Source organism: Rhyacophila brunnea, unplaced genomic scaffold (genome assembly GCF_057557595.1).
Source record: "Rhyacophila brunnea isolate RB1 unplaced genomic scaffold, BYU_Rbru_1.0 scaffold_11, whole genome shotgun sequence".
Lineage (NCBI taxonomy): Eukaryota > Metazoa > Arthropoda > Insecta > Trichoptera > Rhyacophilidae > Rhyacophila > Rhyacophila brunnea.
Genome location: NW_028232763.1, coordinates 26,388,349 through 26,410,749, shown reverse-complemented (window position 1 = coordinate 26,410,749; position 22,401 = coordinate 26,388,349). Strand labels below are relative to the sequence as shown.

The window sequence follows — 22,401 nt, the reverse complement described above, 5'->3', positions numbered from 1 at the left end:
TGAACTAAATCCAACTCATTTTTTATTTCCTTTGCTGTTAACCCTTTTATATTAAAATGTTTAATAACAGCTCTAAACTCAATTTTCTCCATTTTTGTAAACAAGCAAATTTTTTTTTTAAATGTACGAGAAACACACAACAAGCCGACCAATCTGATTGAAACTTCGCAGCATACTGAATCGGTAGTGCCGCTGCATGAAAACAAACCGCTTACAGTACTAGTCGCGCCACCTGTCGGCTTTTCTAAGGACTTATTGACCCACCCTCGTACTACATATTGTGTACAAACTCTCTGAAACTAATTTCGAGGAGTACCTACTGCACTTTTTTTTCTCCTAATATGATATGGGAGCTACTAAGGCTCGTTAGTAAAAGTCATAATATTTTTATTTCGTATTTAACCTCTTGCATATAGGTAAAGTGTATTAATAATGGAAGTCAGTTCACGTTTACGTGGTAGAATTCCAATATATAATGGTTTTAAAACAAAGTTTTTGTTAATTCTACAATAATTGAATTATTTGTATTGCAACATATTTCGTGCTATGAACCCATCTTCAAAACGACACTAAGAAATTCTGAAGATGGGTTCATAACCCGTAGAATAAACAAGAAACTGGTTTGAAACCATAATAATAACGTAAGATATGAAATCAAACAGAGAGTAATCATCGCTAATGAGTGCAACTAACCAGAAGAACAAAGCTACCATGAGATCTACTGATGGTATTTGAATTTTATTTGATATTTGATGATATTTTAGTAGGTATTTAAGCCAATCTGCGAAAATGGAGTATGGCGCCACCGATTTAACCCGAGTTGTAATGTCTGCTAAGAGCTGGATATCGTGATAAGACTATGTTGGGTGGAACACACAGAAAGGTTGATATTTTATCTAAAAATAAAACTACCATATTTCCAAAACTTGTCAAAATCTATTCTTTATTATTTCTGGACAGCCATTTAAGCCGGAGAGATTCTTTTATGTGAATATTTCTGAAATTCTCGATGCGAAGCGATTCTAACTTTTGTTACAAATTCTCTTAATGCAACATATTCCTCAAAGAAGAATCGAACATACAAATTTGAAAACATGAATATCTAAAGAAAGAAAAATCCAATCTGATTTCACAACGGATTAAAAGATCTACAGAATGCAGATAAAACCATTTTCAACATTCGGGCGTTCTTGCTTTCCTGTCATTTACTGTTTATAAAGATACACCCAAGGCTCTTGAAAAAAATCAAAAGCGTTGTGCTGCTCGTATGTGGCTCTTGCGCCATAATTTTGCGGACCCCCGGTCAAGCCAAGAAGCTTCTAGAAAATTTCTTTGAACAGCATTGGGTAAAGGGAGAAAAAATAATTCAAAATTTTACAGACTACAATGTTTTATTACAAATTAAATACAAACATAAGATAAAAAAGTGCAGTGGATTCTCGATAATATATTATATGATTAACAGATACAAAAATAAACTCCAAAATGATCAGTACAGAGCAGTCGGGGCGCTATGTGCAAAAAAATTATTCTGATCAAAGTTAGAAATATGTAGTCTCAATTCAGACATGACAGATTTCGTGCGGACTGATTTATTCGGAGCCAATTTGTACAAGTATCTATAAATTCCTTCATACTAAAATATATAGATGCTTGTACAAATTGGCTCCGCGTAGAATCCACGGTATCTGAGCCGAGACTAAGTCTGTTAATAAAAAAATCTCACTCATGTATCAGCGACATACGTGAATTTAAAGCCGGCCTACACACTCGAACACTTTATTTTGGTACATCTGCATATACAGTAAGTTCTCGACTTACGCGAATTCGCAAATGTGTTTTTTTCGCTGCAGTTTGTTTCTCTGCGCTTGTGTTTACATAGAATATTATGTTATATAAGGAGCATATAAAAAAATTAGGAGTTATGCAATCTACGATAATTACAAAGAAAAGAGGAACATTAATAGAAGAAATGGAATAATGGTTATATGGATGGAAGATATGCAGCAACAACAAATTCCAATAAGCCTTATAATCATACAGGATAAAGACTTGAGTCGTTTAGAAGACATACAGTGTAAAAATTATGATAGTGTTGATACTAATACATTCACTGCAAGTCACGGACGGTTTCAAACATTTAAAAGCCGTAATAAACTACACAATATCAAAGTAACAGGTGAAGTCGCCGAGTTATGCAGATACAGTGGAAGCTATGAATTTTATCAAGAGTCTAGTCCATTTTATTTTCACTTATCCTTTGAAACTAACACATATTATTTTAAAAATTGCATGATTTTAAGTTTTATTCGACTAACGCGATTTTTCGACTTACACGAAAACCTTCGGAACGAATTAATCATGTAAGTCGAGGACTTACTGTACGCTAATTGAAGATATTCTTTATTACAGAGAACTTTGGTTACAGTAAAATGTCTGGAGTGTAACGTCAGCCTAAACAGTTTGTAATTCATTACTTGAGCCGATACAACAATAAATATCATTAATTACCAATCATTAATGTCGCACACTGCAATAATTCAAATTTTATTTATATTTAATTTAGTCTGATGTCATATAATTATATACATATAGGCACATTCGATAAGAAATTATTATGCCTTCGGACACCCCTTGTTCGGCCGAATGCATACGCCGCACACATTGCACATATGGGCATCACAACCCTGGATCAGTACGGAAAAACAATGAATGCGAAAACATTTACAGGTTTTATGTGATATCGAGACTTGCATAGAAAAAAATAATCGAGGCAACAATAGATCGAGATTCCACTGTACTTATAACTTTGATACTTTTCATTCTCAGTATTCTTTCTATTCCACCCTAAATACATAACTAATTTCTTCTTCTGATAGCCATTTCCTTGTGGTTCCTCTGCGCATCTTTGGCTTTTTCGTTTCTGATGTACTTCTCAATGTTATGTTTAATAATCTTTGTTATATTTGCATTAACGTTGGGAAGATCTGTCATAGTCCGAACAGACAGTTCAATTTTCTTTACCAATTGAATCTGTGCCTCTGAAGTGACAAAATTGGTGACACGGCATCCCGGCGGACTTCCGATTCTTCCAGTGCGACCACACCGATGTATGTAATCAGCAGTGAACAATGGAAAGTCATAATTGATTATGTGTTTGACCTGAAAAAGGAAAAAAAAATAATTTCACTGCACAAAACTATTTATATTTTCTCTTCATTAACATTAATAGATTTCATTTTTATGGCATTGAATGGGAATTGTTGAAGCGGTTTACATATTAACGGTCCCTATAAAAAAGTACTAACGGCTCTACAAAAACATAATTTTACAGGAGAGCTATTTGAAGTAAGATTTCTTAGAACTCCTATGTTTTTATTACTAGGCACCTGAAATCTAGTGAGTAATATAGATACTATTCACAATTTATTTACGCATTATTATATTCTTTCTAAATCATATACTTTTGGCAGAATTGTAGTTGTCCGACTTTATGTTGACTTTCAAACATTCATTAGTGAGACAACTACCACATGTCTCACTTTACGTAGGAAGAAGTCATATCAATTATTAGCAACTTTAATTAATACTATTGAAATCATCATAATTCTAACTGTTCAGAGGAATAATATCTTCCAAAATAATACACTTGTGTCTCTAACATTCGCTAACGGCTACCTGCACGTAGTACATAAAAACAACTGGCAGTTATCCGTTTATGACTATATGGTGCCCAAGAAAAGACAGACATATTAACACATGCCCGCATTTACACGATTCATTTATTAAAATTAGTGTATTTGTCCGTTTTTACATACATTTTTTTCCGAAATTAAGTAAGATTTTTTTTCTTTAATTTTATCTCAAGGAGGAAGTACTTTAAGTGTTTTGGCATAAAAATGGTTTTTTGTAGATGTCCGAGTTTACATAGGAACCGTCGATATATCAAGACCATGGTCACCATGCAAGTACCAATTATTGTGTGAAAATTCAGAAGCCTCTAAACTTTTTTTATCCATGCATGCAATCTTGCAACTTGTACGATAATACGTGTTTACATGTGCATTTTCTTGTTATGGCTGCGATGATACATACTGTCAGCAGTAAATCGATGCATGTGTAAACGGGCTATGAGGCTATAGTGAAAATTACATCAGCGTTTCTCAACATAATTTTGTCACGGAACAATGTTACATGAGACCAGTTGTTTTAAAATGGGTTACCACTGTATTTCGCCGTTTTGAGATAATAGTAAAAACTCGTCATTTAGAACTGTAAAAAGAATATTTTAGGTACATAAAACTCTTATAGGTAATAAACATGATTTTTTATTAAAATTAATAAAAAATCATGTTTATTGTTGGTGGACGAATATATAAAATGACAGCTGATGAATATTACCGACATTGCAATTAACCTTCGGTTGAATCCTATTTTACCAATAAACGGAGTTGGATATTTATAGTTTATGAATATACATAATATGATAGAAAAGTATTTAGAAAACCAGCATCAAGAATATCAAAAAAAAATGGAGATAGCTGACTTTAAAACTGTCAACCTCAATTCACGCAACAGGATTCCGTGACTAAATTAAAACTTTCAAAATACATCTGTACTAAGACCTAATTTATTATCACATCGACCGTGTTTAGGAAAAAGGGCGTAACCCACACAGAACAAATTTTACAGGAGAGCCAAAAAACATTTTTTGAATGATTTTGGTTTAATATTAATAAAAAAATAAGCACAGACATTGGGTGCATGATGATTTGGTGTAATATCTTTTCGATCTACTAATCATTAAAGAAGTTATTAAAGAAAATCATTAAAATTGAGGGTAAATGCTTTTTTTCCTTAAATTAAAATTTAATTAAAGCTCAATTAAAACCTGAATTTAGATAATAAATCGGCATTTGCGGCTTACTTCCTTCTTACAGAATGTGTATTTAGTTGTATACATTGTTAATATCTAATAAAAGCACTTTTCGAAAAATCGAGGGTTAGGCCCTTTTTCCAAAAAAAGTCGACATTATATTATGAAAACGGCTGTAGACGAGACCTAGTAAAATGAAACTAGCCAACCTGGACAGTGTCTAGTCCTCTTGATGCGATGTCGGTGCAAGAAAAAATATTGACTTCACCGCTCTTGAATCTTTCGTACATTCCGGCTTTTATATCCACCGGTGTCTTTCCATTCAGATGAGCGCATTTGAATCCGTTTTCATTTAAAAACATCGACACCCAGTCACAAGTGGACGTCTGGTTGGTGAAAACCATAACAGGATCACCTCTGCTGACATCCATTCTAACCAATTTAAGCAATTCTATGGCTTTCTGGCTGGGTCCTAAACGAAGAAACCTAAAAAAAGGATATATTTCAAGGATATTAAACTACTATAATAGAGGGAGTATTATGAACTTTTTGATTTACATTTGGTACGTTATTAGCATGGTTTCAAATGTTTAAATGGTAACTAGTTAATATATTATCCGCATTGGCTTGTTTGTAAATAAAACATAAAATCACCACCTACTACAAAATTTCCAAATGCAGTATTTATTTTATATCTACGAAACACTTAATACCTCCCTGAGTCATAGGGTAGGTATATAAATATTTATGCAAAGAATCGTTTCGAAAAATGCATATAGCCTCTTATAGTAAAATTTTTATAACATGTCACCTGAAGAAACAAATGTTCTCATTCACGATGAGAGCATCTATAAATTATAAAAAACTATATGTGCTTTCAAAAAATATACATAGTACATATTCTATTTTTTACGTTCATAAATGTTTTGTCGAATGACAATAATATTTGTGACAAGTTATGGTGTGGGTACTATTATTTATAGTAGTTTCATTTTTTTTTCTCCTATGCACTCACTCTAATGCACTCCGATGCTTTTCTCCTATGAAGATATGGGTAGCTGGTTTGATCCCATGGCTGGACACAAAAAATGCATATTGTTTCTTCAGTATTTGTTTGATCTAGTACAGGGGAGGGCAAACTTTTTGGATGGAGGGCCAAATTCAAGAATTCAAAATGAGCGGCGGGCCGCAAGTAAAATACTATTTTTAGATATACACTATTTATTATCACGAAAAATAAACATTACAAAAAAAATAATGAGAAGAATGAAAGTGTTGTACATTTTTCAACATTTTTTTCAAATTCAGGTGTTAATTTTGTGGTTGATATTTTCAAAACTGCTTGTAAATGGGCATCGGAGATATTTGATCGTAAAGAATTTTTATTGGGGTTCATGATCGAAAATGTTTGTTCACATTTATAGGTTGATCCAAAAACAACGAACATTTTTCTTGCATAATCTTTAAGTTGGTCGAATTTGTTTGAATTAATAGCATATTAAAATTTGGAGATATCTTCACGACGATGCAATTCTCTTAAATCAGTGTCACACTGCAGTCCAATAATCTCAAGTTGTAGCTCTGTCAGTACACTATCAATATCTATTGAAAATGGATCGCGTACTGTTGCTAAGCTTGTCTCAATTTTTCGGAAGTCACCAAATATTTGTAAAAAATCGTCATTCAGAGCTTTAATAATTTTACCATATTCTTCAAATTTATATTCTGGTATATTCAGCAACTTCAAAGATGGAAAGTGGTCCACGTTGTTATTCGATATTTGTCGAAGGAACAACTTGAGTTTTAATTGAAATCCATTAAAACTCTCACCATATCGTGGGCATATATTTTTTTCCTTGCAACGCAGAGTTAAAAGTATTTAAATGTGTCACGATGTTCAACATAGAAAATAGTGGCTACATAGTGTAAGACGAGACGCAAGTAAGATGTACTGAGATAATACATTAACGAAACAACAAATTCTTCAAATTTTAATCTATTGTCAGTATTTTTTAAAAAATATATAAAAAAGTTATTCGTAATCAGAAGTACAATTAATGATGGCGGGCCGCAAAAAAATACCCGGCGGGCCACATGCGGCCCACGGGCCGCAGTTTGCCCTCCCCTGATCTAGTACAAGGATTCAACAGGTTGGACGAATGGCCAACAACCATTTGTATAAATCTCGTAAAAAAAGTCTGTTAATACAACCTCCTCTCTGTGGAGACCTATATGCTCCGCTTAGGAGCGATCATGGTAATTTACTTTTTTCTTATACATTCAAGATTAAATTTGAATTTAAATTTGAAGTGGAGAGTACATTATGAACTAACCTTTGAGGAACATTTGGAAGAGTTTTATGAAGCTTGTTAGACGTAACTTTCACAATTGAGGAAGGGTCCACAAAATCCTGCAGAACGTCGGGAAGCTCATGAGGCATTGTGGCAGTGGCTAATGTCAACTGACTTCCTACAGGTGGGGACACCATTTGGTACTGAAACTAATATTAAAAACACATACATTCATTATGCATAATTGTATCTTTTGCTCTAATTACACGAGATGAGTCACACCGATCATCGAGACCAATCGTCAACCTAAATAGTAATTACATGAAATGATTCAGTTATCAATTCGATCATCTCGATGCTTCATCAATTGGTTCATAACATAAATATATACATTGTGTTGCTGATTAAAAAATATCTATTTGTCAGCTTTGTGGCTACACTAAACAGTCTTCCCTCAAATTTTCATACAATCAAATATTCATGGCTATTATAACATTTCAAATTCTTTGTATAGTAAAACCTCAATATAACTAAGTTGGATGAGGAATAGGTTTACCTATTTATTCGACTTCGGATGATATTTCTAGACACAACATGTGGCGCGTCGTTACTGTTCAATGTCAAGGCACTTGCTTTCGATAATCTTGCTTTGAAAAACCCATCAAGTTTTGTTTTAACTTTTGAAGTTTTTTTTTAGAATATCTCTATAATTACGAAAATGGGTATAATATAGCTAAATTTCATTGTCTGATGAATAGATCATTTTTTTCCATTATATTCAACGTCCATTATACATATCAAGGTTTTACTGTATTGAAAAGATATTCTTGAAAAATATTGAAATATTGCAACGAGGCACTGGTATTTGATATCTTGTGTCCTTGGGAAACCTTAAATCTGCCTACAATTTAATAAATTTAATATTGTTATATAAACTAAAATAAATCAATCTTCATTGAAAAAGAATAATAAATTATGTTATTTGTCATCTAATAATTATCAACTTTTGTTTGTTATATTATTATCCAATTATTGTGAAACAGAATTCTGTAAAAAAATTCAGAAAGTAATGGAAATTCACAAACAGTAGATCGGGGTTCCACTGTAACGATAACTGACAAAGAAAACTGACAAAAATTCAAAAGATAAAAGATAGTTCAATATGTATCTGCTGAAAACACTTTCTTGTTAATGTCAATAGAATGTAAATTTATTTGTGTTTGGTGTCTCCTGTAAAGTAGAGAAAAATGAGATATGTTTCTTTGGTCCTAAGGGGCCGATAATAAGTACATGGATGACAGTACATGCTACACTGCTAACAACTTTGGAATTCATTGGTTATTAGGTAGCCAGTATTTATGAATTTAAAAACCTCAGATATTGGTGATTTAAAGTAATATCTGCAAGGTTCGGTTAGGTTAGGTTAGTAGGTGGGCGATAATTAGACTAATAAGTATCATTAATATCTTACCTGAATATTTTTCAAAAAGTATGACAATTTTTCATTAAAACTATCATCCAACAGAGTGTCCGCCTCATCCAAAACAATGTGATGGACGTTTTTAAGTTTGTAAACGCCCGTCGTCACAAGTTTGCTCAGAGCGCCGAGGGACGATATGAGCACGTCGACTTGGTCAAAGTCTGGATGCAACATCATCTGTTTTGTTTTACCGCCTATCAAGCATTTCACACTTAACGATAAAGGCCGACAGATCTCTTCAGCTACATTGGCAATTTGATTAGCTAAAACAATATTTATTCATTATTAACCACTAATAAAAATAAATACAAGTATTCTCAGCACTACATCCCTCATGATCCTTGGCTTACTCTAGCATTCACTTCTCTCCAGATCTGTCCAAAGCCTCCACAGGAGTACTAAAATCTATCAAATTTGACTATAATAATATGACCATCTATCTTGTATGAGGTCAACTGATTTTTCATTTGCGTTGTGGTCATCTGAGAGTTAGTCTTTTTGCGTCCTTCGTTCAACTTATGTACATGAGCCACCTCTTAAAAGAGGCAGAATTTGATGGTTCGCACTATGTATGTGCCCTCATTTTAATTTAAATCTGCGGTGAAATGTCAGTTTCACTTTTCAGCATTGACATGTTAAATACATTCAATATGCAATCAAATATCAATCAAAATTATCATCATATTACTATACAAATATATTAAAATACTATATATTATATAAGAGTAACACTATACAGCCGGAGACCTCAACGCGGCCGCGAAATGTATCCTTTTCTCTCTGTTAAATTATAGAAAGTATAGTAAACTCCCGATTATCCGTGTGCAGATTATCAGGTTTTCAGATTATCCGTGCATAAATTTAATTTAAAAAAAAATCAAAAATTCCAACTGATATTAGAAAGATTCCCGCAAACAAACCAAAATCAAAGATTTTCTTAATAAATAATGAGTATTAAATGTGTTAAAATAATTGTCTACTTTAGAAATGTATAATTTATGTAGTATTTTAAAAAGAAGAAACCATAGTTCAGGTTATTCGTGTTTTTCGTTTATCCGTGCCGCCTCTCCCCATCATTAAGCCGGAAAATCAGGAGTCTACTGTATATTAATTGTATACTGACATGTGATAATAGTATAATATTAGGTAAATAAGTATAAGTGGAATAAGCTATAGGAAAAAAAACCTCCCTAGAATGCAGTGGCGAAGCCTCCATAGTAGGTGATTATTTGAAGCCTACCTTCTAAGAAAAATAGATAGAAAGTATTTAAATTTAAATACTTAAATAAAAAAATGTGCGGGAACCAATTGAATATATCGTCAGAATAATAACTAATATTTAAAAAAATATATTTATATAAATGAGAGCCATCTATCGTCAGAATGATATAGAATAAATAAATAATAAGTGACAAACCCGCGCCTCTAACGAGTATTGAATTAATATCGATTCACTTGACAATAATTTGCCGAGCTTATTGTATGAACTGCTTCTCAAGGGCATCGGGGAAGTCTGCTTTTATTCATACGAATCTATAGGCATATAAGGCAACGCTTATATATTTAGTGTCGAGGACTGTCGCTTTGGCGCTTTCTTCATATAATAATTAATAATGCGATAATTTAAAAAAAAAAATCTATTTGTTCAATAACGTCATTCATAAAAATAGAATATTTTTAAAAATAATTAATAATTTTATCTCGTGATTATTATTCATCATTTAATTCAGTCATAGAACATATAAGTAAATGAGCTATTGAAATTTCATCTATTTAATGTGACGTTGACATTAGTGTGTACTTACCTATTCATCAGTAGTAATATCGTATTATCGTCTTATTTCCCGTGAGTATACCTGACAAGTGTGAGGAAGTGAGATGGTATAGGGAACAGGAGGGTAGGTTGACTCCAAAAATGAATAACTCAGAATTTGGTGCGTGAATGAAATGAACCATGGTTTTATTATCTCCTTCCAAATAAATGTCAATTTAATTATTACAGGTAAGTTTACAGATTTATAATTTAGCTGAGTGGAAGCACGTGTATACGTTATAAGAAACTGCGAAGTCGATCGGGCGGAGCGGAACTATAACCTTACGGTTAAATCTTTGATAACTGACTGACATATTGATTTCATGTAATTGAGTGTTTTATACAGATTCGATACAATAGAAAATGCTGCTATCACTATTTGAATATTTTGATAATCATGCTTATTAGGTTTATTTTGTAATGCATGGCTTGTTTGTAAATTATAAATAATTGATTTTAATTTTAGACAATTAAGCACTTTTTAATTATTAGGCACGATTGATTTTCATATAAACAATTTTGTGCATATCATGATGTTTTGTAAATTATAAATAATTGTTTAATATAATTATTTTGCTAAATAAGCTTTCTGTTAAAAAATTGAGTTATTCACATAAATCGCTTGTTCTGCTATTTCAACAGTGTTATGTTGCAAGATACATTGTAATTATAAATTAAGTCATGCAGATGGTAGGGTATTGACCCCTACAAGTGTGCTTTTTTTCTTTGATCTCCACAGCCTACCTCTTTCCAAAAGTCACCCTTCGCCACTGCTAGAATGTCATCCAACCAACATGTACACCCAATCTAAATCGGGCGTATCACAAGACACAAATAGCATGTGAGGCATGTGCAGTTTTTTTAGATCTGGGAACGTCTTGGGGGCAGTTGCCTAAGACTAAGATCGTTACCCGCTTAAATGTACCTGAGCTTACTGAGTTTGGTTATTAAAAAGGTGTGAGAGGAGTAAAGAAAGTGGTGGGAAAACTATAAAAATGAATATTAAAAGAGCTAAAGCAAAGAAGTTAAGTCTGACTGCTTGCTATATGATGTAGTTTTTTAATTGGCTTCTGTGACAACCGTGTCGGACGGAGTTGGTTGGTTGACTTGAATAACTGCACCCTTTCAGCACACATTTACGAAGAATCTTAGGGGATGTTGGCATCCTATGATTCACCGTCACAGAGATGTGTAGTCTGATCTACAAGGTCAAACTGGAAAAGTTTGCCACCAAACCGTAATTAACTCGTATTATGGTCTATAATATGTGATATGAGTCTAAGCAATTATCTCCATTCGCCACTGAATATCTGGAAAGAACAAGTACATGAACCTGCCATTTTCAAAGGAGTCCAATCTGCTGATCTATGTGTATATTCATTGTTAGATATTAGTATAATAATACAATGTTTAATATATTTACCTAATTCCCTGCTTGGCAAAATGATTATGGCTAAAGGGCTGTTCAACGGGCGTCTGCCTTCGCTTTTCTTCCATTCTATTATCTGCTGCAAAATTGGTAATAAATAGGCTAACGTTTTGCCGCATCCGGTCTCTGCTGCGATCAAAGTATTTCTACCAGATAATACTACCGGAATACAACGAGATTGTATATCAGAGGGGTCTGAAATTTTACCGAGACTCTTCACAATGTCTTCGTTTAGTCCTAAGTCAAGGAATGTTTTCTTAGTTATTGGAGTTTCGTCATGTTCCGCTTCCACCACGGTATTCATATCATTAATATTCCTGTGAATTATGAAATAGTCCCCTCTCGAATCTTTGTGAGTCCAACCCTTCGAAGCTAACGGTACATCTTCGTTATTTTTATATCGTGTGTCGCTGTAAAAGTCGTATTGCTTTCTCTTGCAACTAATAATGGGTATCTTTTTGGTGGAATATGATTTTGGATATTGACTTAATTTAAAGCGTTGTAATAATAGGTAAGTATTGCAAAATCCTTTTACGCCCATTTTCTTGAAAGTGACGTCTCTTTATTTCATTATAAAAAGTAGAAACTTATGTAAACGGAATTTATAACCTAAAAAGATACACAACAAAAACCGACCATCAGGCTTTTTTGACGTTTATGAGATTTGCAATGTTTCTATTATCAAAAATATTGAATTCTCTCCTATTTAATTATTCAACTACATTTCGATATATTCGTAGGTACATATTCTGATAATAATGTAAATGTACTAATATCATATTTTTTTAATTCATGATCCAATAAATCCATAAAAAACCGTTGATGGAGAGAGTATTTCCCATAATCACATTCTACTAAGTCAGTGCTTGGGAAAATATTTTTTGATTGCTCCCAGTTTATGGTAGCTCCATCAGTGATGCCAACCGTACTATAATTATAGTACAATACTATAATTTTAATTCTTCGAAAAATGTAAAAATATAATTTTACGCCAAATATACCAAAATACTATAATTTTAAAGGATGCAAGACGAAAAATGTTCCTGTACTTTATATTTTTTAGAAATACTAGAATTTTTACGCCTTTGTACTATAATCAGCATAGAAAAATATGGCAACACTGAGCTCCATAGACAAAGATAAGTATATTATTAATCTATGATTTTGACTTTGACTTTTAATGTACGATCGTTGATCCCAATTTACTAAAGTTTCACGTATTAACTATATTTTTATACCTACTGTGATGGTTAAGGTAACATTTAATGAAAAATTCAAGGAATCAGTGATCGAGAGTTCATTATTTAATACTAATATTCAAATATTTTGCTTTAATCTATATTTGTACCTACTTATAATTACTCTTGTACTGTCAGTGCAGTACATTTTTGTTATTAATAATAAATAATAGCAATATGAATACTACTAAACGATTGAGTGTATATTATAACGTTTTTTCAAATAAATTTCAAACCATATCATATTCCAAGTATGCAAATATAACCGTCTCCAGAGAACCACAATACGATGTAATAGGACCTCCAGACCCAATTTCTAACTTAAGAAAAATAAAATTCTTTAAATACCCAAATGAGACACCCTTAGAACAAACGTACAGAAAATTAAGAACTGAAACTCAAAATTGGAATCAGGAGTTTTGGACTAACCATAATCAAAGATTTGTAAAGGTCAGTATTTTTTACCACGATGTATGGCTCCCTTAACGCAATTCAAATTGATTTCCAGCTAGCACAAAGTAATTCTTGATATTCTAATTTTAAACCGAACACAATCAAATTCAGTGCTCCACTATGAGAATAAATCATATTTACAAATTGTTAAGATGCTGCCAATTACCCACAAAATGATTAAAGTTTTTATATCAAGTCTGTCTTCCTCTGTCTATTTTTATTGCTATGTATTTCTCACAAATTGAGAATACTTAAAATCGTCAGTCATCACTGTTATCTTCTATACTAGTTTAATAGGGAATAAAAATATTGTTATTATTTTTACTAGTATGTTGATAGTTTGAATTCACGGTCTTTTTTTTACTTTTTATTGTGGGGGGGCTCAAAATCAGTCACTGCCTCGGGCCTCTGATACCCTAAACCCAACACTGTACGTAGGTCTGTTATTTTTATATTCACCAATTGGACAATATCCACATATTATTATGATAATAATATATCGTAATCATGACATCCCTACCAAAAAATTTTCATTGTTTCAGGAACGACAAGCATTTATCACAAAAAATGTGACCGAGGATAGAACCTCTCTTAATGCTGATGAAATGAGTGTGTTTTACAAGTCTTTCTTGGATAATAATTGGAGATTACATACAAAGTATAACTTAGAATGGTACAAAAGGAATATTCAAATATTTTCCATAGCTGTTCAAGTTAGCATTGAGAGATTGACAAAGAAGCAAATTTTATGATGTACACTTTTTTCGGTGAAATATACATATTTTCTGCAATGCTTGTCATTGATGCTGTAATAAAGATGTTTTGGAGCCTCTTCTCTAACAACAGCAGCAGAACTGATGTATTTAGTTGAAATATTTCATGCAAACAAAATATATTAACTTGACTATAAGTTATGACTAAAATTTTCACATTATTTTCAAAACATGCTGGACTACTTAAAGCACCATCTTAACTGGCAATAATAGCCCATTTAGATATAGGTGGATTTACTGCTGGAGGTACATAATTATTGCTGTGACCATAAAAATAAAAGACAAGTGTAAACACTTATTAATTGTCATGCAATTTGCAACATACATGGATCAAAAAAGTTTAGCGGCTTCTGATTTTTCACGCGATAGTTGCAATATGTGTGCGATAGAATGATAGTGGCGACAAAATATATGAAAATAATACACCAAAGCACAAAAAATACAGTACACCACAACAAGTGCGTCTCACTTATATTTGAAAAATTAGATTAGTGAGATAATCAGCATTTTTGTGTGTAAAGGGTTATTGTCGTGAATGTTTAATTTGCACACTATTACTGGCAGTAAATCCATGCACGTGTACAGGGGTTATGTAGATAAAAATATAATTTTAATTAAAAATTACTAGACCACTAAATTCTATACCAGATGACAAACATGCTGTACATTTTGTGTTATAATAGTAATTTACTAGAAATAATATATACAATTTTCTTGTAAATTAAATTATGTTATAAATTAAATAAATCTATTACTATATTTAAATAACAGCATTTTTATTCAAAATGTGCTATAAATCCCAACAAAATAATACAACATGCAACATTTTGTGAATATAAACCATTTGAAAATAGAATAATTTTAATTAAAAACAATTGATTAGTAAAAAATATAATATCTAGAATTCTGAATTGGTATAAGTGGTACTATTTTCTTTTTATTCTCATAGACTAATATACTATATACTAGGCTATCTGATTCTTGTGTTAAAGTTGTAAGACAAAGAAATTTGGTAAAAAAAACATAATTTCGAATAGAAATCACTCAGAACTCTAAACTTTAGTTCATCTTTTACCTAAGACTCAATAAAGTCCAGCATATTTTTCTATGGGTCTCAATTTATCATGGGACTAAGGGACCAATAGCTCAACCACAGGTTTTGTAGCTGCAGATTTCAAACTGAATTTTTGCAGATCTGCAGTGTATTTTACGCATATTTGGTGTTCAATTTCGGATATAAAAACAAAAGCGAATTGATGTTGAATCCTTGTTGATGCGCCAGTTAGAATTTGGATGACAAATACATAGTGGGAGTATTTCTGTACCATCTACTCAAGAGATATAACCAATCGCATCAGTGCAGTGTATGTGTTATAGATTTTTACACAATATTATTATAGCACATTGGACGTAATTATGTTTTAAATCTGCTGTTATTCAAATCTATTTATGACTTTTTTGGTTTTCCCATACCTCCTATGTGATCTAAGTCTCACCAACCACATATTTACCTAGTGGGTCAATGACATTGAGCTACTTGTTGGCGAATTTACAATCTGCTTGTAAACTCGCCCAGTGTCATCTCGAACAAGCTAACAAGCAGATTGTAAACAATCTACCGAGAAAAGTTGAAAGCCAGTCTACTTTACACGCTACACGCTGGCGTGTGGGCCGATATGCGTCTGTGCAGTAGAGCGATGGTGGCGACCTCCTGGTAAAAAAACGAACTACATCCTGTCAAAATAGTCGCTTGTGGCTTTATTTAATACCTCTATGTTGTGGCTCCTGAGCGAGTGGAAAGTTTTGTGTGTTATCATCACAATCGCACTAGCTGTCTCGCCCGCTTTTAAATCCGCCAACATGCAGCTTGTAAAGTAGTTCAATGTCATCGACGCTTACTACAGTGTTTTCCAGGAATATCATATCCAGTGATTGGCAATTTATGTTATAATAACTATTTTATATTACATTCTAGATAGAATCTTTGATTTTTTTGATGAAACTGGTTTGGAGAAATAGATGAAGAAATAATTCAAAATGAATTTGGATAATCTCTTTGAACTGAGTAATCACATAACTGATGCCGGATTTACATTGAATTTTGAAGAATTATCCATTATTAAGAACTCCCTTTTGCTACTACGGCATGAAAATCATTTTAAAAAAATTTATTTTTGGGGGAAAATCCTTGGTATCGAAAATAATTATTTCATTGCATTCGGTCACAAAGACGATTGCATTTTGGATAAAACATATTTTTACTCCACGGATTTAATACAATGGGTAATGCTGAACAAAATAAAGAAGAATTCTAAAATAATGGACAACTCATTCATCTTTCTAAATGGAGACCCTGTGTTAAATTTGAAGATGTCGCCGTATTCGCAGAACAATGAGGAATTTTTGGAGGAACGTTTTCTTTCAAATATAATTGCCACAATATCGTACGAGGCTGAGATAGTACCGCGTGGTTTTTTTATAAAGATTAATAATGTTGTTACTGAAAATAGAGCATTTCATGGACTCAATCATAAAAACTCGCTTTGTCTTGTAAATTATTTTCATTACAGAAAACCTGTATGCAAATGGAATACGATCGCTTTGACAAAAAAAGATTTCCAATACCCTATTGATTTTTTAGATAGTATCGATATGGATATACCTAAAGGTTGCTGGGTAATGAATACAGATATTGGAAAAAATATCGTAACCCTGAAATCCCTACTGTGGCCAGGAATGGTATTTTTTTTGAAACCCAATTCAATGAATTTTGGTTTCTTATACATTGGGCACGGAAATAAGAATCTTGATCTGCCTTTTATGATTTAATAATATACATTACACTGTATATATTTTCTAAAATATTACATTTCTTGCTTTTATTTGTGTAGTGTAGGATCGGGAGAATGATGTGATTGCTAACCATTGTAATTTAATTTTGTTTCACACAATCAATAAAATCAAATAATTTATTATTTTATATTGTCCTTCATTATTTATTGAGGACATATTCTATTGATAAATGTTTTAGTGTTTCAATAAAGTTTATTTTATTTACACATTTTAGCATTATTTTTACGTAAATTGGTTTCAACTAAAGCTTGTGATTTCTCGACTTTTTTTTGTTTCTATAGATTTAAGAAGGTTTTTTTTCTCCAGAATTGAATATTGCTTTATTGAATTCTCGAGAAATTTCTTTTTTTAACCCATCCGGTCCAAATTCTCAGACGACCGAATCTGTTTGATATCAAATTCTCTGATACTTTTTCTTACCAAAAAATATTTCATCGGCAAATGTAAGAGATTCGGTTCCTGTTAAAAATCAAGTCTTTTTTAAATTCTGGTTCCGGTCGGCAGCTTTCTTTTTCTGTTTCATCTTTCTTTTGTTATTTTTTCATAGTAAAAAATCTCGAGATTCTCAATGATCTTGGAATTAAAATTTTGGAGAATTAATTTCTTGAGATTCATCTTTACTGATTATTTCTAGAGACAAGGTTTCTTGATCACAACTAGTTTCAACCACATACATCAAGTATGTACTTTTATTTTATTCTACCTACTTATTATTTTAACGAAGTGAATTGATCTTCGGGAGCAGCGCTCGAAGTGGACTGGAATGCGCCGGAGTTACATGACAACCATTACATTAATTTTCATTTTTTAATAAAGTTTCATAAGAAACTTGACATGTTGTACACACCTATTTGTACAAACAATAATATGGTTAGAATTTGAGTTTAGTATTCCAGGATTCACAGTCGGGCATTTTCAATATCTGGATATTTTACTAATTAAACTGTTGTAAATAATACATTATTTATAAATACAAAGCAATAACACCCCGCGAGGACAGACTGACCATACACTGCTTATATGTATCATAAGAGAAATAATATCATTTTTGACAGCATATTTCGTAAAAAAAAAAAATTTCACCTGTGGCTCTGAAAAAATGTCCTGCCCAAATCTTTAGTAGAAGACTATTATTGCATTTGTAGGTCTAAGGCAATTAGGTATGTATAATGTTACGCCGAATGTGTGAAATTGCGTATTATTTAAAATCGGCAAAATTTTGCCTATTTCATGAAAAATGCAAGCCCTTTGCTTTATTCTTGAATTAGGCAAAATATCTGCCGAGTGTGTGAATTCGGCAGTAATTTTTCTGCCTAGTTCATGCATTGGGTAAATTAGATAGTAGCGCTACGGTGATGTTTTTTGCAACTAAACCAAATGTGTTAAATGCTCATGCATTGGTCAAAATAGATGATCGCGCTACGGTGGTGTTTTTTGCAACTAATCAAACTAACCAAATGTGTCAAACATCATTGATTATATAAAAATATAGCAATCAATAACTACGATGACGTTCATATTCATTTACTATGCCAAAAAAAATCTAGGACTACAATATGATAACGGAAGATATTTATTAAAAGGATTTTCCGCGATTTGATTCGTGCTTGGGTCTCAGGCAATGGTCGGTTGTTTGTTTGTGATAGTTTGTTGAGACTTGTTAGCTACCTCAAAATGGTCATTCAGTTGAATTCAGAATTAAAAAACCTAACATAACCTAATAATATTATAGTATGTCCAATTATAACTAATAAAACCATCCGTATAAAATTTACTTTTTCTACTGTCATGTTGACAGTTTAAGAATTCCATGCCGTGCCAAATTCACGCACTCGGCAGATAAATTGCCTAATTCATGAATAATGCAAGCCCATTGTCTTATTCATGAATTATGCAAAATATTGCCGATTTCGTGTAATACGCAATTTCACACATTCGGTGTAACATATTGACACACACATGATTTTCCGCCCCTGTGGGGGGCGCTCCCATAAGGAGTAGTACCTCCCAGCCGCTCGGTCTGATCCTGGTAGTCAATGTGCCACCGGTTAGATGATTACGACCCTCGACAAAGTAGAACAATTTTAATACATGTAGAAGTCCCGCAGTTTGCTCTGGCAAGTCCCACCACTTCTCAGAGTGAACTGTGGAAGATAAGTCGGTCGCAGACCATGTAAATATAAGGTAATAGGATTAAATTTAGATTAAATACATGTTAAGTTAAAGGGTAAATAAGTTAGATTAAATGTTAGATATGATTTGATTTGTAATTGTAATGTGTAATGTAAATTGTAATATAATAGGTAAATTTAATATAGATATGCAATGGGTTAGTCAAATAATAAAGCGAGATGTATAGACGGGCGTTAGTGGTATATAGTAATTAAGGAATTAATGTAATTAAAGTAATATTAATCATATTATGTACATCGATATCATTATATGTTTGGTTGATAGACTGACATCCGTCAACCTTATATAAATGTGTAGCATATGGCGGTATCGGTGATCGGTGAATTGGTAAGAAATACGACCACCCCTAACAGATAAAAAGGCAAGATTATTAAATCCAAAATCAGTCTGTTTTGTCACTTGTGGGTTCCGGGAGTCGCTTCTGCAACGGCTTGTTGTCCCGGGACCCTCACGATCTCGTCTGCATAACTAATTAGAAATAATTAAGTTAATGTTAAATAATTAGTTAATAATAATCAAGTTAATTTTAAAATAATTAAATAATAATATTCGAATTAATTTTTAATTAATCAGTAATAAATGTGGCTATTTTTGTGACTTCGGATATTAGTTGACTCTTGTTTATTGAGACTTCGAATATTAATTGATTTGACTTTTATTTTTTTTTACTAATTGTGGTGTATGGATAATAACAATAAATCGAGTTTCTTTTAATTATTATAAACTTTGGGACTTTCGATACCAATGTGAATGATACCTTTGGACTATAATCCTTGATGAAGGAATGCCATAAGGCCAAACATATTCTAATAACAATAAAATACGAGTTCTGAAGATTTCATCTGGTGTTTAATTGACTTTATGCCCCGTGACTTCTTGGTTACTCCACGTCCATGAGGTTCCTGCCTGTTCTTCCACATTAATGAACCTCCACTTCCAAGTGCCTGAGCTAGTCAGGAAGTCGGAGGCCCTCAATATATTATATCAAAACACTGGCACATTAATATTTAACGAAAATCATTTAATGCTCCGGTTCATATACTTTTCTATATCGAGCACTGTTCGGAAGTTGAACAAAGTTATTGAAGAATAAAAATCCTGTAATATTTTTTTAATGTCTACAATGGAAAATGTTTTATAAAACGTGCGTCAAATAAATTCACCTGCTGTGCTAACATCTAACGAAAGATTTTCTTTAACCATTTTCAATCCTAATAGGATCAATATGGGCATCCACGAAGTGGAAGTTTGTATTAAGAGATTTTGTTTTTACCAGAAATGGATGTTGGCCACTCGCTCAACCTATTAGGTCCATACTCCAAACACAAATTGAAAAACAATATTCAAATTTATTTAGTTTTAGATAGTATAATGAACAATACAAAATTAATTTTAATTACAATTTTCAAATAAAAATACAGGGCAATGTGAGTAAATAATGAAATAAGTAAATAGAAGCCCACAGAGTAAAGTAGGTTGATAGACCCTATCTTAAAGACCTACAAAACAACGTCCACCTAAATTCACCCTCACGTAAGTAGATTATATTAATATATAAAGCGATTTGATTAAACATGGTTATTGTCCTCCCAACTGGCATTACTAATGGCAGGTTAGTTCTGCACCTTGGAAGAACAAACAACGGATGCCCCGATTCCTAAGATAATTATCAGAGACAAGCCAATACCACCAAGAATGGCAGTTTCCATTGATGTCGTGTATATGTCAGAAAAAATATGTAGCTACGAGTAAATAAACATCCCTTCTAAACTTTAAGCTACAGTATGTAAGCGTAGCTAAGAGAAAGTCAGTCGGATAGAGCCACGAATAAGATCCATACAGCCGAGAGTAAAGGAGTCTCAAAATTTCTTCTGGGCCCTTTTGAGATGTCCGGGGTTCCAGCGGCTAGCTCAAGCGTTGATCGAACCCCGGATTCACAAAAAAAGTTAAACGATTGGAGTGGAAATAAAACAAGGTCTTTTGTGTTCGTAACGTGGTCTTGTCTTATATTTTTTTTTTGATTTTTAATTTCACAAATTTATATCTGGGTTTTTACAATTATAGTCGCAGGTCCGTACATATTGGAAAAGGGACGCTTACTAACTTTTTTTTTCTCTTTTTAAATTCACCATTTTAAACCAGCAAAAAGAACTGTCGTGATTGGCCAAATTTTATCGCGTGATCCTTTTGATTTGACGAATCACGAGGACCACCTCGGCGCAGGCGCGCGGAGATTTTAACGTTGCCGGCAAAATTTATTAGATTTAAATACTAATATTTTATACATTATATTTAGTCTTAAAATTATATCTTTCATCCATCATCATTTATACTTTTTAAATCAAATTAAATTTATCTTAATTACACCTCCGCCCAGTATATGATTTTCACACACCGGACGAAGGCCTTTACTTATGAATAAAAAAAAAATTACGTAGTTGAGCAAGGAATCAGATTAGATGTTTTATGAAGCCGTTTCTAAAGGTCAGGGTTTCGTTTCGACTTATGACTACTAAATGATTATTTTACACCGGGAGAAGCCCGCCTGTAACAGGGGTGTATCAATTAGCCCCATCTGGATTCAAGTCAAAAGGTACGCCCTGATCTCATCGGCCACCCATCCAATTCCTTGTTCATCCGTTATGTACATGGCATGATAAACAGTTTATAAAAAAAATTCAACTACAATCTAACTATTCTAACATAAAACTCTATACTTTAGCTCTATTTTTACGTATCATTTTCTATATTTATTTTGGATTATTATTTTCAGCTCAAAGCAATGCTTTCGCGATACTTCTGAATAGGTCAGAGTTCGATTTATTTTCAATGTAGTACATTTATTTTGTGTTACTTTGTTTTTATTATGTTTTCTTGTTATTTTATTCGTTTTTTATTAGTCAGCGGAGGGGTCGCGAAGCTGCAGTCTTTGACTCCCGCGCTTTCCAAACTTTCTTTTGTATTCCGAGGGGCTATATTCATAGACGTTTGGTCCTCATGCG

General features: G+C 32.6%; 3 protein-coding genes across 3 annotated transcripts; 2 read left to right on the top strand and 1 right to left on the bottom strand.

The window, feature by feature from the left end:
* Positions 1–1,372: 1,372 nt before the first annotated feature.
* Dbp21E2 (putative ATP-dependent RNA helicase Dbp21E2) lies at positions 1,373–12,572 on the bottom strand. The gene is made up of 5 exons (XM_085960207.1): positions 11,884–12,572; positions 8,639–8,910; positions 7,210–7,376; positions 5,086–5,362; positions 1,373–3,162 (listed from the first exon to the last, which is right to left on the bottom strand). Exons 1-5 carry the CDS (start codon positions 12,428–12,430, stop codon positions 2,860–2,862), a joined length of 1,566 nt encoding a protein of 521 aa, XP_085816333.1. The 5' UTR covers positions 12,431–12,572; the 3' UTR covers positions 1,373–2,859.
* A 491-nt stretch (positions 12,573–13,063) lies between these two features.
* Positions 13,064–15,021, top strand: Coa8 (Cytochrome c oxidase assembly factor 8). Its single transcript, XM_085957333.1, has 2 exons — positions 13,064–13,577; positions 14,123–15,021. The coding sequence occupies exons 1-2, from the start codon at positions 13,305–13,307 to the stop codon at positions 14,330–14,332; spliced, it is 483 nt and encodes a 160-aa protein (XP_085813459.1). The 5' UTR covers positions 13,064–13,304; the 3' UTR covers positions 14,333–15,021.
* A 1,369-nt stretch (positions 15,022–16,390) lies between these two features.
* On the top strand, positions 16,391–17,182 carry Rsph9 (Radial spoke head protein 9). Its single transcript, XM_085960485.1, has 2 exons — positions 16,391–16,766; positions 16,995–17,182. The coding sequence occupies exons 1-2, from the start codon at positions 16,391–16,393 to the stop codon at positions 17,180–17,182; spliced, it is 564 nt and encodes a 187-aa protein (XP_085816611.1).
* Positions 17,183–22,401: the final 5,219 nt, after the last annotated feature.

Bases quoted from the DNA above. Each gene is read 5' to 3' on its own strand.
- Coa8 (XM_085957333.1), top strand. From the start codon at position 13,305: ATGAATACTACTAAACGATTGAGTGTATATTATAACGTTTTTTCAAAT. The intron at 13,578-14,122 runs GTCAGTATTTTT...TCATTGTTTCAG, and splicing joins ATAATCAAAGATTTGTAAAG to GAACGACAAGCATTTATCAC.
- Dbp21E2 (XM_085960207.1), bottom strand. From the start codon at position 12,430: ATGGGCGTAAAAGGATTTTGCAATACTTACCTATTATTACAACGCTTT. The intron at 8,911-11,883 runs GTAAATATATTA...ATATTGTTTTAG, and splicing joins TTTGCCAAGCAGGGAATTAG to CTAATCAAATTGCCAATGTA. The intron at 7,377-8,638 runs GTAAGATATTAA...TTTTAATATTAG, and splicing joins ACTTTTTGAAAAATATTCAG to TTTCAGTACCAAATGGTGTC.
- Rsph9 (XM_085960485.1), top strand. From the start codon at position 16,391: ATGAATTTGGATAATCTCTTTGAACTGAGTAATCACATAACTGATGCC. The intron at 16,767-16,994 runs GTTTTCTTTCAA...TTGATTTTTTAG, and splicing joins TGAGGAATTTTTGGAGGAAC to ATAGTATCGATATGGATATA.